The sequence below is a fragment of the Neodiprion lecontei genome, chromosome 1 (genome assembly GCF_021901455.1).
Source record: "Neodiprion lecontei isolate iyNeoLeco1 chromosome 1, iyNeoLeco1.1, whole genome shotgun sequence".
NCBI classification, from domain to species: domain Eukaryota; kingdom Metazoa; phylum Arthropoda; class Insecta; order Hymenoptera; family Diprionidae; genus Neodiprion; species Neodiprion lecontei.
The window spans coordinates 31,048,870-31,067,696 of NC_060260.1; the positions used below are offsets into that span (position 1 = coordinate 31,048,870).

The window sequence follows — 18,827 nt, forward strand, 5'->3', positions numbered from 1 at the left end:
CGATTAAACGATTCAAATAACGACTACGTCGTCGGTAGCGCCCCTTGTGGCGGCTAATTCAACCAGCATCTATTTCCATTTTTGAATCTGCTCCGGATCTCTGCTCGAACTGCACTCACCACTCTCGAGCGCAAAAATGCAGAAAATATGAATTGCGTACCACGCAGGCAAACCGGTCTTGTGATATTCCACGCGAAAACATAGCTGCGCTTTGACAGAGGTGAGAAAAATTTCTTTTCCGGCTCTTCTTTTCCAACAGTTAGAACCTTCGTTGCACGTTCTATGGAATGGTTATATCAAATGTTTCGTGTTTACTATAGCTTGCAATATCACTACCGTGCTCATACAATTATATGGCACGTATGCTCAGTGTTAATGTTGTTCCTATTGTTACATACGTGTACATAGTATGCTGTTCGGTCATAATACATTTAGAATATTTCGTAGAATTTCACATATTATTTAATATTATATTACAGTCAGCAGATCGAAAGGCTCCGCATCTTACAGCTGGTAGAAGCTTCACGGTTTATCAATTGAAATATTGCGGAACTAGAATGTGGAAACGTTGGATATTATCACTGATAAAACCATCAAATGCCGACCGAAATTTTCATACTTCTAAAATACTGTATGTATGGGTTCAGGTATAAATATATTACGAATGATACAATGCAATTGATATTGAGTATTTGGTTTATGTTACTAATTTATTTTTATTTTCAGACAAGAAGCTAAGTTGATAGATGGTAAAAAGATAGCTGGTGAAATTTTACAGGAAGTTAAACAGTCTGTTGATTCTTGGGTACAATCTGGCATGAGAAGACCTAAATTAGTCGCGATACTCGTCGGAGAAGATCCTGCCAGTACAACTTATGTCAACAATAAAATGAAAGCGGCAAAATCAGTCGGTATGTACAAACAGATTCATGTAGTATTGTTAACATCAACTATATTTTTACTTAAAGAATGTGAAACACATGTTGAATTTGTTTCAGGAATCGATAGTGAAACTATATTGTGTCCATATGATGTAGCGCAAGCTGCTTTGATAGAAAGAATTCAATTGTACAATGTCGATCCATTGGTGGATGGTGTGTTGGTACAATTACCTTTACCAAAGGGGATAAATGAGAAAGAAATTTGTCACGCTGTGACACCTTCTAAGGACGTTGATGGATTTCACTCCGAGAATATAGGGAATTTGAGTTCTGATAAAAAGGGAATTGTACCAGCAACAGCTTTAGGTGTAAAGGAATTAATAATCAGAACCAAAGTAGAAACATTTGGAAAGAACGCTGTTGTCATAGGAAGATCTAAACACGTAGGATTACCGATAGCCTTGCTTCTTCATGCTGATGGCAATGGTATTCTAAACTTCTACCAAACTTATACAAATTATTCATAACTTGAAATCTTTTCTGATAATCTCACGACATTTGATGCGTTTTATTTCAGGTGAAACAGGTGCTTTGGATATGACGACGACAATTTGCCATCGGCACACGTCGCATGTAGAGTTAAAGAAATTTACCATCTTAGCTGATGTGTTGGTAGCAGCTGCAGGTGTACCTGGCTTGGTAACTAAAGATATGGTTAAACCTGGAGCATGTGTAATAGACGTAGGGATAACTAGGGTCAAAGATGCACGAGGGAAGTTCAAACTGACTGGAGATGTTGATTTTGATGGAGTGAAACAAGTGGCCGGGCACATTACACCTGTGCCTGGCGGAGTTGGACCAATGACTGTAGCTATTTTAATGCAAAATACTCTTTTTGCAGCTAAGCGTAATCAACAAAATAAATGATAACATTGCAAATTATCTAATACCTTCTGATGCTTAAGTAGTGTAAATCTAAAGATAAGTTTGCAACTTTTGTAAACTTTGTAAAGCGTATTACAATTTGATAACTGTTTCAACAGCATTACTGATTGCTGTTCGATTAAGTTATCAAATTTCCTTAAGTATTCTTTCTAGGTATTAAAACAATGAGCAGATTATAAGGGAATAATAATTATAATTGCTATAATTTTTTATTGTAAGTGACATTATTTTAACAAGCAATGCGAGCCAATTTACGAATTCTTACATTATTTTAGCATAAGCTGGGTGATTGTTTAGAATTAAATTGGTATATTTATTGTCATCCTAAAAACTTCTCCAACAGTATGCACTATTTACACACCTGTATTTATTTTTACGTTTATTTACAGTATTGTTGATTCTAGTATTGCATAAACATTTTAAAGCATTAGAAAAAATATTTACACAAATTCCTCTACTTTTCCCATTTAAGACTGACAGCAGCTGCTGAAACGCCTGAGAACCCCTGGTTCAAACGTGATCTCGAGGTCATTACCCTACTCTTCAAATCAAGTGGCAAGTACAGAATGGTGTCCTTGATTCGAAGATCAACATCACCTTTATTCCTGGCAAAACGATTGCTCCAGGTTGAACAAAACCTGATCAACTCAGACAAGATTCGTTCGAAACACCTTAGGTTATCAATGTCTTCCACTTCAGAATCTGTTGCAGCAAATAAGCCGCCAAAAGTCCTTGTTACTCGACCAGATGTACCTACTGTTGGGTTAGAGCTACTTAAAAAAAAGTGAGTACAGGATTTCAATGTAATTGAATATAATTTGCAATTGAAGGTTGTCAAACACTACTCATTCACAGATGTAATCTGGTTATTTGGGATAAACCTGGACCCATTCCACGGAACATGTTGATGGAAAGAATTGCTGGAGTAGATGGAGTATTCTGTACCCTTGTGGATAAAATAGATGAAGAAATCCTGACTGCTGCTGGTCCTCAGCTCAAAGTGGTCGCTACAATGTCAGTTGGGTTTGATCACTTAGACCTGAAGGCTTTGAAGGAGCGAAATATCAAAGTTGGATATACTCCTGGTATATTAACCGATGCCACTGCCGAACTGACAGTCGCTTTATTACTGGCAACATCAAGAAGACTCTTGGAGGCAAATAAAGCCATATCAAGGTATTAAGTTTTGAAGTTTGAGTTAAAAGTAATGCCACATTTAATTGCAAATTGTCAGATTAAATGGTGAGGAACATTGTTTATTAACAAAGCAAAAATTTCAGTTATCAACAAAAGTCATTTACAGAGGGGAATGGACTTCTTGGGCTCCGACTTGGATGTGTGGACCAGGATTGAGTAACGCTACTGTGGGTATAGTTGGGCTTGGCCGCATCGGAGCTCAAGTGGCAAAATGCCTGAAGAGTTTTAACGTAGCCAAAATTCTGTACACGAGTAGAACTGAAAAAAGGGAAGCAGCAGAATTTGGTGGGCGCAAAGTTTCTATAGACGATCTGGTCGCACAAAGCGACTTTGTGATAGTCACATGTGCCCTGACACCAGAAACAAGTGGGTTATTTAATAAAAAAATGTTTGAGAAAATGAAGAAAACTGCTATCTTTGTCAATACCAGTCGAGGACCGATCGTAGATCAGCCTGCATTGATAGAAGCTCTCAAAAATGGCACCATCAGGGCAGCTGGTCTAGACGTCATGACTCCTGAGCCCATACCTCTGGACAGTGAACTATTGAAACTGGATAATTGCGGTAAAATGTTCACCCTATGGTGTCACATATTACTCATTCTGGTCTAGCAATTATGTATACCCACTTCATCGTCGTTTCTAGATGATTGAAACTCGCATTTTTGTTACAGTCATTTTGCCGCACATAGGAAGTGCCAGCTGTGAGACTAGAGATGAAATGGCTAGAGTTACTGCTCTCAATATTCTGGCAGTATTTGAAAACACACAAATGCCATTGCCCCTCGATCTGTAGTTTATGGCGACAATTGACTTCGGTATAAATGATTGGGTATAGTTCGACATTGAAAATCAAACTTTTGAACATCACACAGTACCAGTCTAATTTACTATACAATACTTTCCATTGATGTCAGCGAAAATTATACTCACAATGAAACTCAATACACGAAATTTCGATAGTAAGAAATGTCTAGTAGATCTGGCAATTTATCCGACAAGAATAAACAATAAATGCAATTTCTAATGGAGCTGACAGTATCCGAGCACTACTGTAGACAATGCACTCGAGATGGCTGTGCGGAACAAAGATATAAATATAATAATACATACATTATATGTATATGGAATAAACTGAAACTTTTGCGGGCTGTAAATTTGAGTAATATTTTTCTTCCGCTCCGTCTTGATTAAAAAATCAACATGGATTTTATATTGGAGTATAGCTACCGCCACAGTGAGCAGCCTCATTAATCTTTGTACCTTTTGGAATATTAATGCACGTTTGACTTCGAGAAATATGTAGCCAATAATAGAGATAAACTAACCGTCCTTCATTTGTTGCAAACAACAGGGGGGACTCCTGAATATTTTAAAGTTATTTTGAAGAATCGTAGCCATCGGTACTAGTTGAGAACCGCTGGTTAAGCGAACTGAAGTGCCCGCACTTCGCGTATCTCTGCATAATATGTCAAATATGCGCGATAACTATATAATAGAAACCAATATTTAACATGTTGCAATGACGTGAATAATTTAATTCATTAGTCGTATTGAAAATGAAAAGTGATATCTTTTGACCTCGGAAGCCTGCTCACGTTTCACCTACTTGTGAATTTCTTTTACGTAAAAGTGACAAACATTTTATAGGTTATAAGTAACAAATAATTCTGTACGATAAGATGTTTAAATTATTCTTCACTTTAGGTACGTATTTTCTCTTTAGAAATCATCTAATTCATTTAGAATACTGACAATCAACAATATCGTTCAGTGATTGCCAGGCTCTTTTGCAGGAACTCTTTATCATGTTTGTGTTAAGAATTCATACCGCAAAAAATTTTGACTGTCAAAATTTTTTGAAACGAGTATTAATTTTTCTCTCTTGATAGTTTTATTAGCTGCTGCAAGTGCACAAGAAGTGACTAATGAATCCCGAGCTCCAACAATCGCGATCGAATTGGCGAATGAAACCATTGAATCAGAACAACCTATGGCACAAAAAGAAGTCTATAATCAGACTAATTCGAATGTAACAGCCGAAACTGTTTCCCCCAATACTACTAAAGCCAATTGCTTATCAAATAAGGAATATGGAACAGTCGAGGTAAAATATGTGCTCTAAAAACGATTGGCTCAGAAACATTGATTAGGCTTGACACATGCAGCTAATCCAGGTTCATTATTGTGTTTGCGACGTGTGCCTTGGGTACAACTAATATATCATCCAGAAGTTTCAAAAAACTTTCGGAAATATCAATTCAACATTGACGCTTTAAAGATTCTTTTATTATATGCAGTCGACTTGGGAAATTATCTACTTAGGCTTGAAAAATTTAATTATAATATTCCAGATGGTTAATGCTAGCAGGCTCATGGAATTACTAATTCTCGAACCTGGACCAGGAAACAAAACTAGAACTGCCAAGGAAGGAAAACAGCTACCTGGTGCCTGCATACTTGTATTTTTTTACGCTCGTTGGTGCGTTTTCAGTAGTCAAGCTGCTCCTCACTTCAATGCTATGCCCAGAATATTTCCACATATCAAAATGGTTGCCGTTGATGCTATTAAATACCAGAGGTAAAGTGTTAATTATAAGAAATGGAAAAAAATTTTACTGGTTGTCATTAATAATTATGTTTTTGTTTCTAGCTTCAACACGCAGTATGGAATAGTCGGTGTTCCTACATTAATGCTTGTTCACAATGGAAAACCTGTGTCTAAATTCAATGGCACAGAGTACACTGTCGACACGTTTACTAAATTCATTAAATATTTAACGAATCTTGAACCGACTGAGGCCGTGTATGTCACATCTGCGGATTTTGCAGGACCTGTGCCGAGTACACCGTCTAATGAGACTGATTATTGTCTGCTATTATCATGGGCGTTTATAGCTGCATGTTCATTGTATTTTACATCAAAAAGCCGATGGTGGCGTCAGTTTGTTGAGTTAGTACAAAATACTTGGCGGGAAAGTAACGCTCAACACGAGCATACCGATTAGAAGGTCAGACCTCTTCAATTAGGAATTTGAATAATACATCATATTTCGTATAGGTGAAGAATTTAACTTTCGCAGTCGTTTCGTTATATTTGTAAAAATATCAAAATAAAAAAAAATTTTTTATAATAACGTTTTTTTTTTTTATGAAAACTGGATTCTCAAAATTCGCGCATGCAGATGCTGTTTCAAGTTTTATCAAGTTGTACGAAAGCGGAAATTTGTAAATTTCACGATTCAGTATAGGATATACGTTCATAACTGAGACTATCTGATCCTTTATTTATCATTTCGAATTTGATTGTCGTAATCCAAAACTTGCAGATGACGATGTCACTACAAGAGAACAATAAAAATGTACTTCAAATGGGGATGACTTTTGAGACACCAGAGTCCGAAGTTATTAATTTTGTACTTTTACTTTTACGAAGAAGTTTACGCATGTACATTATTTACGGAAGATCCGAGCAATGAAGCATTTATTGAATTCAAAATTTTTCCAGTATTAGTTTGGTAACGAAGTAGACGTTGATTAGATCCAAGCTCGTAACGAGTTTAAAATTGGCGCCATGTATTAGCTTTGTCAAAAGTATGCTGCAAAACTTCGCGATCCGTGATCAGGGTCTATCTTGTACTGGGTATGAATGTGTTCAATAATCAATCGTTTAAAATAATGAAAAAAAAGTTGCGAAACATCTGCATTATTAAATTGAGTATGGTAATGTATGGGGCATTTATAATCTTATATATCAATTGAGTTCAGCAGTTTGTAACAATCTCGCAGTGCAATGGCAGACTTCGCAGTTCACTTATCATTTCCCTAACTTCATGATTGTTGTGCTCGGCATTTGTTCGTGTTGAAGTTTGTCTCTCATGGAGGAATTTTATTATTATCGCTGCGATAAATCGTCATTTGAAATCAAATCCAACTAATAACCAAGCACAATTATTCGCATTTAAAGAGTATTCATTCGACATTGGAGAACATGACACGATTTGGTATGTCGCGATGAATTAATAATTTTCAACAATTTTTTAATATGTTTTTCAGTAGAATATCAGATTAAATATTATCAAAATTAGGAAGATATAAATTTTGATTAACTTAACGTAACGGAGGCAGGTTAGGTTAGACGGCATTGTACGCCTCCCTTGGCACACCCTGAAGAAGATATGGGATCACTGAATCTTGTTTGTCCAATGTGCTGTGGCGAGACTTTCAACAATCCTCAGTCATTGAAGTATCACTTACTAAGTATTACGGACAATTTATACTGCCCTGGATGTTCCCAACGTTTTGACTCTGTATTAGCGTTGATTCAACACCTGGATCACTGCGGTCAGTCACCCGAGTCAGAAAATGAAGTCCTGATGGTGAGTATCAAACTAAAAGTGTCGCTGAATTAGATTTGAAGTGAAAATAATATGGTGTCTGTTAATATTCCATATTTATCGTCTTTCTCTGTTTGGCAGGAGGCAAATGTGGAACAAATTAGCGAGAGCTTCTTGGCCACTGTCAAGGATGGAGACATTATGATTGTGGGCGAACCAAGTTCCATTCAAGCTGGTGATAATGGTTAGAAAAATTCATAATCTGTATTTCATTTTTATACAGCATATACAACAATCTATAAAGAAAGTTCATCATTGTTGCTGTATTGCCTCACTGACCAGAGAAGTGATCCAGTTTATTTCCATAGTGATAGTGAAAAGTTTGTATAAAAATATGCAGCTGTCAAATTTGGTTTGAACATTTGTTGTAAAACATTTTTTGTGACTCAAAATAGTTGTTGAAAAAAAAAATATATAATTTCATGATAGAAGAATTCAATGTGATGGAAAAAATGGATGTTGAGGAAAGACAAGTCAATGGTGTTACCCCTGTGCCGAAAGCTCGGGAATCACCAATTCCGTCTGTAGTTAATGAAGCTGATAGCAAATCTCCAATACCAAATCCATTGGTAGAATTAACAACAATTGAAGCAGACAATCAAGATACTGATAAAAATCTTATTACTATTTTATCTGGGGGTCCAGAACTTATGGACAATGAAGACAGTAATTTGATGAGCCATACTCATAGTCTCATAGCAGATGTTAAAGAAGTAGAAGACATCAATGATCCAGAACTTCTTCATGTAAAGCAGGAAATCTGCGAGGTAAAACTTGAAGAGGTAACACTTCATTTTTTATTCTGTATGCATGTCAACCCTGTCAACGTTTTCCCAAATCCACTGACACCAGATTCCATAATACTGTTGGAAATGCACATGTGGTGAGGTCACAATTAGATTTTGGTATATAACAGTAGTAAAACATCTAAAACTCTTGATACTAACTTATATTTTTTAACTAATATTAGCTTGTAACTATATACTAGAGTGTTGCTTAATTTTCTAATTCTTCAAATTATTTTCTTGCATTAGGGAAGTAATTTAAATCCATGTAGAATGTTATCCAGAATCAAATAGTAAATAAGATTAACTTCATTAATTGTAGTGTGTAAGTGCCTGAAGTGCTGCTGATTTTTCAAGTCTCATCATAAACTGAAATACCTATTTGGCTTTCACATATTTATTTGCAGCTTCTGTTTTACACTATTTGAAAACATTCAACTCTTTATAAAGTCATTATGTCGTTTTACAGTTAGAAGCTGATGCCATGTATAGCTGCAGTAGTTGCGGCATGAGTTTCAACTCAGTTTTGGAGCATATCAAAGAGTTTCACGATGGGCAAGAGGTTGTCTTAGAAATGGCGGAACCACCACTGGAAAACCTACCAACACCTACTTCGATTACCCCGCCGCAGGAGCCGACACCTGTAACAGGAAGTCGTCAGCGGCAAACAATGAATACTTTAAGAACAGAGGAATGTGTCGATAGTGAGGGCAGATTGTATACAAGAAAAGTGGTACAGATTGAGAGATTTTGGGATCGGCCAACATCTTCACCTGCACCTGCCAAAGCACCTATGATTGAGAAATTTTTTTCAAACGTGGAAGGTGTAAAGGTGCGGAAAAAATTCAAGTAAAATAAAGAGGAATGAAAAACAAATCACCATTCTATTCTTTAATTCTACAATTAGGTTTCATTTTTCCCTTATTTATAACTCATAGGTCAGAGATAAGAATCTACCTCCAGGACCAACACGGATGTACCGTTGCAATCAGTGCCTTGAACATTTTGCTAAGTTGGGAGGTTTTCGGGTCCATGTCTGTCTTCGTGGTAATAATCAATGCAACCACTGCGATCAAGCATTTGCTACAGCCCGAGCATTGCAGCTACATATGAAGGTACATGATAGTGAAACAGAAGGGATGCAGCGTTTGTTCGTCTGTTCCACATGTGGCACAGAGTTCTCATCTCACAAAAGTCTTCGGTTGCATTCGCGAATGCATGCGCCAGTGAGGGCAAGGCATGTTGATGCTCCAGAAGGCACTCACAGTGCCACCTTTACTTGCCCTGAATGTGGTATGACTATTCAACCCTATCTCACTCTATTCTTATAGTTAGTTAAACAATACCTTCATTTCTTTGAAGGAATAATTATTAATTTTCTTTGGACACTCCCTGAAAAATTCATATTCTAATTTTCCTAAAACAAAACCTACATTGTTTCACCTTTTATTTGTAAGTCAAAACGCTGTATGATTCGTTTTACAGTCTATATTTTGAAAATTTGATCTCAGATTAGATAATAAATTTGACAGGTCAGCAGTTGGTAAAAAATATATGTATGAAAAGTAGTCCACTTACAGTTCGGACTTCCTAGTTTACAGACGGTTGAATACCTTTCAAAATTCTTCTTAAAATCAAGTAACGACAATATTGATGAATTTTGTTTACAGGAAAAGTTTTGTCTGAATCATATCGAGTAGCACACATGGCTTTGCATTCTGGTGGTTCAGTTACCTGTACTATTTGCAATCGGAAGTTTGAATCAGCTGATAGTTTGGCAATGCATGCTGCAGTCCATACTGAGCCAAATCAGTCTCATTCACCAACTCCACCTCGAGGGGAAGGAAGTGAAAGTGCTGACGCCCAAAAACCTTATCAGTGCCAACATTGTGGTCGTCGTTTTGCTAGACCTCACGAAAAAGTTAAACATGAACGTATTCATACTGGTGAGAAACCTCATGCTTGTGAGGTAAGTTTAAAAAAATATTTAATAAAAATGGGTGCGCGATTTTTATTCCTACCGAATCGAGATTTAAGTAAAAAATTCGTTTTGCAGGTATGTGGCAAGACATTTCGCGTGTCTTACTGTTTGACATTACACATGCGAACTCACACCGGAGTTCGTCCTTATGTTTGCCAACACTGTGGCAAGAGGTTTAAAGCATCCTCAGTATACAATCATCACTTGCTCACTCATGGGGAAGAAAGAGCATACACATGTCCGTATTGTCCGAAAACTTTTAAAACTCGAGTTCAACTTGCAGGGCATAAAAATAGCCATACCAAACCATTCAGATGTACCGAATGCTCCAGACCATTTGCCTCGTTATATGCTGCTCGTGCACATATACAAACGCACAAGAAAGATAATAATCTTAAATTTAGTTGTTTTATTTGTGGAGCTTCGTACGGTAGAGCATTCGCCTTGAAAGATCACTTGAAACAACATGGTCAAGATATATCAGCTCCTCCCGAGCCATCTCGAGAAGAAGAAGTACACGAAGGAGAGAATTTTCTACTTCCTGAAGAGGAAGTAGATGACGATGATCTAGTGATTCCTTCACCATTACCAGTTGCACAATCATCCGAAGCAGAGGAATCTGATTGAGGATATTGTAGCTAGTGAAATTTTGTTGTTATGTTGCGTTTGTCGACATTACCAGTTAATAGTTAGGTACTACTGAAGTGATACGCTCTACAATGGCAAAGCTCTGAAGAAACACTGAGAGGAACTGTACATCAAAGTATTACGAAAACTGGAGTACACGGAATATTATTGAAATTCCACATTAAATGATTTTATTGGCCACCATACTACCGTATTGTTCCGAATATAAATCAACCCCGGATATAAGTCGACCTCTAATTTTTAGTCTGCATTTCAAGACTTTTTTTAGGTACTGAATATAAATCGACTTTTATAACAAAATTAATATAACAAAAGTATACTTAGATATTAATTTATAAATTACAATGATTTTAAGTAGATATCAATGGAACTTGGGTAGATTAAAATATCGCAGCGTGAATCCCAGTTGTCTAATCTGATGATTGAACTATTCATAAAAACCAATTTTAGTCTGTAAGGTACATTTTCTAAAAATCCCGAATATAAGTCAACCCCGCGTATAAGACAAGGACGAGTTTTGGGGGTCATGTTAGCACCAAAAAACCTCTACTTATATTCGAAACAATATGGTACTATCTGGCAATAACGAGGTACGAGGAAACCGTTATTTCGCTTAGTTGATATATTAATTTTATTGCAATGTAGATAATACAATGCCAAGTTGGGCTCCTCCTAATTAAAAAAAAAAACGTTCTTAGATATTTCTATTAATAATTACAAATTATTCTACTTTTTATGAATTAGTAATCTCTTGACGTTTTGAAAAACGTAATGCAGTGCAACTAATTAAATTTTTCAAATGTTTTTTCACTTTCTGGATTACTTACGTTCTTTTTATCGTTATTGCAACTTCCAATCCAAGTAAAGGACTTAATGACTAATTAATTTTGATGGTTAAAAGTTGTTTAATCTTGTTATAAAAAAAGAAAAAGTTATTTTAAAATAATGATATTTTTAAAGTGAATTCAGCTAAAATATGGCGAAAAATCTTAAAGATTTAATCCAACTTTCAAAATTAAATATTCAAATAACGTGAAACTTATTACTGCGTTTTAAATTTACTGAATTGCGCTTGGTACAATGTACTAGCTTTGTCGTACTTTACTTCAGATTACTTAAACTTTCGAAGATTGTTTGTGTTTCAAAATGGAGAAATGCGGAATTAATTGACCTAAAGAAGGAAGTCAGACTGATTAACAATTAACCTTGCAAGTACAAAAGGTACATACGGCTATATTAGTGCAATCTTAGGATATAATATTATTTATTCAAAATAAATACATTGTAAGAGTATTATATTAATTTATTAACTTAAAGAGGTAAATATATATGTAACAAAGACAAGGTATAGGGAAATTGAAGGGAATTCCTTGAACTGTGAACATGTACACATACATATATCTGTAATTATGTAAATACATGTATACCGAATATGAAGTACCTTGTACCACTTAGTCTGCCAAATAAAATACTCTAGTAACTTATATTGTAACTCAAAGTGATACTTTCGTATATTTATATTCTAATCTGCTAGGTATGTTCGAATTGTATCTCAAAAAAGAAAAAAAAAAAAAAAATCGAAACCTGATGTTCATATCTTATCAATTCGGCCCAAAATCTGGTACATATTTTTGATAGATTGTATTTCATAGAATAATATTTGTGCCTTATTTACCTTGCATAGCAAGATACTTCATATCAGTTCAAAATTCAGTGGTAAATAAATCATGAATCATGATGAAGCACGTATTATGCATCCTTCGCTCATATCTAGCCAGAGAGCAGTGCAAACAATCACTCTATCGATGGCTAATGTGCCACCTGCTGTAATCTGATAGATTCTCTAGGACTCACAATTTAATAAGCTGTCTGCTCTTCGAGTTGTAAACTCGCAAGTGGAGTGACAACTTAACTATTCATTTGTGTTTGAAATAGTTGATGAAACTAAGACAAATTGTTGTGACATGTTAAATAATACTTGGTCTTTTTCGTATGGTGATTCGATTTCCAAGGATCAAGAAACTAAGTATATACATGGTATTTTAGATGTACGATCTATTCAATATTATTACAACTTATAACAGAATTCTTGATCATATTTAGTATAAACGTATTTAGAATTTATGCGATTGTTAAAAATTTATGATTAGCAAATAAGATATTTAATTTCGCACGTCTAATTTTTAAGTTTAATGTGTTAAATCACTGCGAAATTCATTATTCATCAGTGATCATAGTCTTGATTAATCTGAATGGATAATTTGTATGTCTTAGGATTACTTCGACACAACGCAGTATTATTTTCCGAATGAAATTTGGGAAGTGCGGCCAGCATGGGAAGTGACTCTCAAAGTAGCAACTATGATTCCTGTGATTGTTTTGGGATTAGTCGGTAACATTAGCCTTATGTACGTGATAATACGCACACCCACTTTGCGTACAACAACGAATATTCTTATTGCAAATATGGCATTGGCTGATTTTGGGACAACACTGTTCTGCCCGTGGATGTTTCTTTGTTTCGACCTATTTCAAAATTATATTTTCGGGTCGATTGGTTGTCACCTAGATGGATTACTCTCGCATGCTTTAACACTGGTCGCTGTATTCAGTTTGAGTGCTGTGAGCTATGACCGGGTGTCTCTTATCGTGCTGAGCACTTCGAGGAAGCTATCGAAAAGGTACCTATTGATTTCAGATAATACTACCTTTTATTGGATAGTTTGTCACAAGCTATCTAGAATAAACTGATAGATTTTTATACCAGCTTTATGTTTACCTATTGCCACTAAACTGAAAATGTTATCTTATTTTTCACAGGGCAACTTATATATTGTTGTGTACTACTTGGGTGGCAGGACTAGTCGTTGCAGCACCATTGGCTTTTTTTCGCCAGTATCGGACGCGTCAGTGGATTGATTACTTGGAGTCTTATTGCACTGAAAACTCGTTGTATCTTGCATCTTACTGGGGTATCTTTGTTTGTGTCAGTGTTTGGGCTCCTTTGACCATTATGGCCGTATGCCATACAGCCATTCTAATAAAAGTGGGTGTTTAAATTATTTTTTACTATTGGGATAGTCCGTGAAGTGAAATCATAGTCGATGATGTAAGAGTTTTTGTAATGAGATTCATAGAGGAGCCTCTATTATTCATCGAAATTTTGACTTTGTTACAGCTGGATAGATATGAAAGACTTGTTCGAAAAAGTAAGCATCCCATTCAAGTTAAGTACAAAAGAAAAGTAGCCAGGATACTAGCCTTACTTGTATTAGTATTTATAATATGTCGAGTACCATTCACAATGCTAATCCTGCAGCGAAATCAGCTTTTACAGCACCCAGCGCAGCAGCAACAAGCAGATTCAATTTATATATTATGGTGAGCGAGCCTCTTTCATACTTGCCCCGTTACTTTATTCTCAATTTAGGCCAGACGAATTGATAATTGCTATTTCGTTAAAAGATACTTTTATCATTTTTTATATCTTTAGGTACACAAGTCGTTATTTGGTACTACTCAATGCAGCTCTAAATCCCATTCTGTATGGCTGCAGCAACAGGTCTCTGAGACAAGCTTTAGCATCGTGCGCCGGCATATCTTGGATCTTACGAAACGGAAAAGTAAATTTCACGAGGAAATCTAGCATTATACGGAGTGTACCTAATCAGCGGGACATTCTAAAACCACACTCACCCAGCTTCCATCCGGATAATCAGCACGGAGCCCTTCCTAATATTTCTTCAATAATTTCGCCAATCGCTTACACCACCGTATTTTAAACACTATAAACATTGCAATCGATGGTTATTTTATGATATTGATAGTAGTATTGAGGTAATAATTATCAGACCTGGTCATTTTATCACTGACAATGAGTGAAATACATGTACAGGTAGATCAAGATTTGTTGTATCAATACATTTGGCAAACTTTAAGTTACACTTTCATTGCAATTCCAAGTTATATATATCCAACAACCATTTACGTTCCCATGTTTATTTATACAGGTTCGATACCACGCGTGAAGCATTGCTAAAATTGTATCAAATCTCTGTGCGCGCCGCGTCCCTTGCCGCTACGATTTAAATTCCAAAACATTTTCTCAGTGCTGTACCAAGCGGTGTGATTGCGAATTTCTGGCATAGATTCCACTTGCCAAAAGTAGGTCGGTAAAATCGGTATCGCATGCACAATATCAGGCATGTGAGGTTTCCATCGAGATATAATCTCTATGGAGGTTTCTTTCTGGCATGTGCGTACGTACGTGTATTCAAAACGAGAGCGAAAAGTTTCTGCTTTTCTAAAAAAAGAAATAACGCACTTGTACGTTATACATTTGGCATACATAATCTTCTCCCACCATTAGTTGAAATGAGCTAAAGAGTAAACTATCACGGAGAAACATTTCACATTTTCAAAGCGTAGGTTATGTTCGAATAAATTTGACCATTCCTGATATCAACGCGATGGCTGTTGTAATTGAAACAACAGTTGGTGATTTTACTGTTGATTTATTCACCGCAGAACGCCCACAGAGTAAGTGAGATGATACAAATTTTTTTACGTACAAAAATTTTTGAACTGTTCCTAAAGTTAACCTAACTTAACCTAACCTAAGATACGTGACTGATGGTCATCGTATTACTTATTGACGAAGTGTAACAATTCAATACGTCTTGCAGCATGCCGGAATTTCCTGAAACTTTGCAAGATCAAATACTACAACTGGAGCTTATTCCATTCGGTGCAAAGCAGTTTCATTGCACAAACTGGCGATCCTACGGGAACTGGAAAAGGTGGAGAAAGCGTGTACGGTATTGTTCTGGGAGAGAAAGCTAGGTACTATGAAGCAGAACAGATGCCAAAAATAAAACATGACAGGATGGGTTTGATATCGATGGTCAATTGTGGCAACAATATGTTGGGATCACAATTTTTCATCACTCTTGGATCTGAACTTCAGTCTCTAGATGGAGAACATTGCGTTTTTGGTGAAATCACAGAAGGATTAGAGGTTGTCCTTAAATTTAATGAAGCAATATGCGACGGAGATTTCAGACCCTACCAAGATATTAGAATTTCGCACACTGTTATTCTAGAAGACCCGTACGACGATCCACTGGGATTAGTCATTCCAGACAAAAGTCCAGAGCGTACCAAGGAAGCTTTGATGGTACTATTATTTTTCTCTTTAATTTCTATCAATCCATGCTTAGAGAACTAATTGAAAATCATTTTCAGAGTGACAGAATCGGAGCTGATGAAGTCATTGACGATACAGCAGGCATGACTGCCGAGGAGATAGTGGAGATGAGAAAAGAAAGAGAGGCAAAGGCACGAGCTACCATCCTTGAAATTGTCGGAGATCTGCCTGATGCTGATATGGCACCACCTGAAAACGTTTTGTTTGTCTGTAAACTAAACCCAGTGACCGGTGATGATGATTTAGAAATCATATTTAGCAGATTTGGAAAAGTTGTTGGGTTAGTTGTAAATATCTATTACCAGAGGGCGCGTAAACCTTTCAATTCAGGGAAAATGATCTGTGTTTGCGATAGTTTATTGAGAATTTTCGAATTTAAAACAACCAAGCTTTGAATAAAAGTAAAGACTTCCAATAGGTTTTATTTAAGAATTTGTAAGATATTTTCCCTCTTCCACAATTCAACTATTCAATTTTTAGTAATTCATACAATTTATTACAACAATTTTATTCTTCCAGCTGTGAAGTTATAAGAGATCGTCAAACTGGAGATTCGTTGCAGTATGCATTTGTCGAATTTGCGGATCGAAAGAGTTGTGAAGATGCATATTTTAAGATGGACAATGTACTGATTGACGATCGACGAATACACGTTGATTTCTCCCAATCGGTATCAAAAATGCGTTGGCGTGGTAAAGGAAAGGGGATTCAGTATTATGACGACAAAGAGAAAGTGAACCAAAATCATGGGAACTCACATGAAACTAATAACAAAAATGGTAGAGAACAAAAGATTCAAGACTATGATAAAGACAAAGAAAGAAAGTGTTCTCTCAGGGAGGAGAGTGAAAGAAAACGGTATCACCAGGAAAACAGAAAGCATACACCGCTAGATGAGACACATAGGAAGAATAACAAAAATAATGATAGACGATCTCATGACAGAGAGATCACTCGGAACTATTATCCGAGAAATTATTCGTGGGAAAGACCTAAAAATATCTATAATCAGAGCAAAACAGATACGGGTGGAAGAAGGAAAGACGAATCAGGCAGATACAGATCAGAAAAGAACAAAAAACGAGACGACAACTATAGAAGCAGAGATCGTAGAGATGATAACAGGAGTAACAATAATGATGAGAGAGGTACTGGCAGAGATAGAAGACATAGGGAAGACTTTGAATGCGACAGAAGGGTACGTCAACCTTTCTTATTACATTTTATTAAATAATGATCATCCGTGTATAATTTAGCTTCAATGTCATCTACAATAGAACACAGTTACACACATGTACAAGATGTAAACACAGTATATGAAATGAATATTCCTCGTTATTTATTTTCTCGACATATTCGTTCTCCTGATTTGTCAATTAAATTATCTGTCCGGTGTTTTGGATACTACAGGTATCTAACGTAATGACGAGGCACGAGGAAAGGAAAGACCGAGTAAACAATAAATGGGAAGAAGATCAACGAAAAAAAGGGCAAAATGAACAGAGACACAGAAGCGATGGTGATGGACAAATTAGATACCGAAATGACAAGGAGTCGAACAAAAATGGGCGAAAAGGTAACATTGATGTTAGGGGAAGAGAAGTTCATTATAGTTCAAAAGATAGACGAATAGAATCTGCACATAAGGAGGTTGAAAAAACAGCTAGGAGCAAGGAAACAGAAAGTGTACCAGAAAATCGTAATTCAAAATCACAGAAAATGAGCAGTAGCTCATCGTCTGAGGACTCATCAAGTGAATCAGAATCTAAATCAAGCTCTGAGTCTGATAAAAAAACTAAAAGTTCAAAGAAAAAATTGAGAAAAAGAAAACATACCACGACATCAAGTGATTCTTCAGATTCGGATGAGCCAAAAAATAAAATTAAGAAGAAAAAGCGGCGTAAGGACACCTCTGACTCGGATGATAGTGACAACAAGAAAGTCTCTAAAAAAAAATCTGATGCACAAATCAAACGAAAACAGAAACTGAAGAAAAAACAGCTTGATTATGAAAATGCGAAGAAGCTGAAATCAAAGGGAAAAAAGGCTGGTGAAGGTAAGAAGAAACTAAAAAATAAGAAATCGAGAAGAACGAAAGTAAGTTCGTCCTCCGAGAGTGAATCTTCAGGGTCCAGTTCAGATAGCTCACAATCTGATTCTCGAAAAAAGAAAACAAAGTCATCCACAAAAGTGAAAAAGATAAAAAAATCGAAAAAATCAAGAAAACAAACTGAATCGAGTTCGAGTTCTGACTGACAGAAATAATGAATGGTTGTTGGGCGGTAAATCATTTGTTATTACAGAGTGAAACATAATTGAGTACACTTAATCATGGTGCAAGAATGAAAAATATCGAATTATGATGAACGTTGTTCTATTCCCAATCCTGCTACATGGTATAGGCTAGTGATTTACTTAAAATAAATATCATTGAAACCCCATATAAATCCAAAATAGCAACATACGTATATGAAGATGTCATATTTTTGTGCGACATATCATGGTATTGATGATAAATAAAAAAGAACATTTTTTATTCTTAATTTAACATCATAGCTTTCAATTATAGTCTTATTCTTCTTTTGCCATGAACAAAGAACACGCCCACACCTTCGTTCGAAAAATACTTTAGTACATCATTTTAAGTTGATGTTTGCAGTCTCGCAAGGGCAGACAACGATACGTCTATCCGCAGTAATATCTGATCAGTAAAGCTGGTCTTCGAGCTTAAAGGTACAGGGTGTGCAAATTTTTTCACATTCAAAATAGATCAATATAATCTTAAGCA

At 36.0% G+C, this 18,827-nt stretch overlaps 6 protein-coding genes across 9 annotated transcripts; all 6 read left to right on the top strand.

The window, feature by feature from the left end:
• The first annotated feature begins 88 nt into the window (after window positions 1–88).
• On the top strand, window positions 89–2,266 carry LOC107222013 (bifunctional methylenetetrahydrofolate dehydrogenase/cyclohydrolase, mitochondrial). Its single transcript, XM_015661208.2, has 5 exons — window positions 89–220; window positions 480–631; window positions 727–911; window positions 999–1,367; window positions 1,459–2,266. The coding sequence occupies exons 2-5, from the start codon at window positions 558–560 to the stop codon at window positions 1,806–1,808; spliced, it is 978 nt and encodes a 325-aa protein (XP_015516694.1). The 5' UTR covers window positions 89–220; window positions 480–557; the 3' UTR covers window positions 1,809–2,266.
• LOC107222006 (glyoxylate reductase/hydroxypyruvate reductase) lies at window positions 1,481–4,179 on the top strand. Its single transcript, XM_015661198.2, has 5 exons — window positions 1,481–1,580; window positions 2,299–2,610; window positions 2,682–3,002; window positions 3,130–3,587; window positions 3,697–4,179. The coding sequence occupies exons 2-5, from the start codon at window positions 2,393–2,395 to the stop codon at window positions 3,816–3,818; spliced, it is 1,119 nt and encodes a 372-aa protein (XP_015516684.1). The 5' UTR covers window positions 1,481–1,580; window positions 2,299–2,392; the 3' UTR covers window positions 3,819–4,179.
• A 256-nt stretch (window positions 4,180–4,435) lies between these two features.
• LOC107222009 (thioredoxin domain-containing protein 15) lies at window positions 4,436–6,159 on the top strand. The gene is made up of 4 exons (XM_015661202.2): window positions 4,436–4,729; window positions 4,915–5,129; window positions 5,377–5,603; window positions 5,676–6,159. The coding sequence occupies exons 1-4, from the start codon at window positions 4,705–4,707 to the stop codon at window positions 6,028–6,030; spliced, it is 822 nt and encodes a 273-aa protein (XP_015516688.1). The 5' UTR covers window positions 4,436–4,704; the 3' UTR covers window positions 6,031–6,159.
• A 649-nt stretch (window positions 6,160–6,808) lies between these two features.
• On the top strand, window positions 6,809–12,270 carry LOC107222042 (zinc finger protein 79). Of its 4 annotated transcripts, none has more exons than XM_046746574.1 (8): window positions 6,809–7,026; window positions 7,151–7,401; window positions 7,501–7,603; window positions 7,849–8,186; window positions 8,674–9,036; window positions 9,143–9,497; window positions 9,875–10,173; window positions 10,261–12,270. In XM_046746574.1, exons 2-8 carry the CDS (start codon window positions 7,201–7,203, stop codon window positions 10,810–10,812), a joined length of 2,211 nt encoding a protein of 736 aa, XP_046602530.1. In that variant the 5' UTR covers window positions 6,809–7,026; window positions 7,151–7,200; the 3' UTR covers window positions 10,813–12,270. The 4 variants fall into 4 exon arrangements, with proteins under 4 accessions (XP_046602530.1, XP_015516735.1, XP_046602529.1 ...); XM_015661249.2 differs by having other exon boundaries at window positions 6,810–7,026; window positions 7,849–8,201; XM_046746573.1 differs by having other exon boundaries at window positions 6,810–7,026; window positions 7,852–8,201.
• Window positions 12,271–12,717: 447 nt separating this feature from the next.
• Window positions 12,718–14,805, top strand: LOC107221998 (substance-P receptor). The gene is made up of 5 exons (XM_015661191.2): window positions 12,718–12,881; window positions 13,108–13,514; window positions 13,654–13,879; window positions 14,012–14,214; window positions 14,327–14,805. The coding sequence occupies exons 1-5, from the start codon at window positions 12,798–12,800 to the stop codon at window positions 14,613–14,615; spliced, it is 1,209 nt and encodes a 402-aa protein (XP_015516677.2). The 5' UTR covers window positions 12,718–12,797; the 3' UTR covers window positions 14,616–14,805.
• Window positions 14,806–15,041: 236 nt separating this feature from the next.
• Window positions 15,042–18,587, top strand: LOC107222039 (peptidyl-prolyl cis-trans isomerase sig-7). The gene is made up of 5 exons (XM_015661246.2): window positions 15,042–15,372; window positions 15,519–16,009; window positions 16,078–16,319; window positions 16,559–17,237; window positions 17,450–18,587. Exons 1-5 carry the CDS (start codon window positions 15,303–15,305, stop codon window positions 18,293–18,295), a joined length of 2,328 nt encoding a protein of 775 aa, XP_015516732.2. The 5' UTR covers window positions 15,042–15,302; the 3' UTR covers window positions 18,296–18,587.
• Window positions 18,588–18,827: the final 240 nt, after the last annotated feature.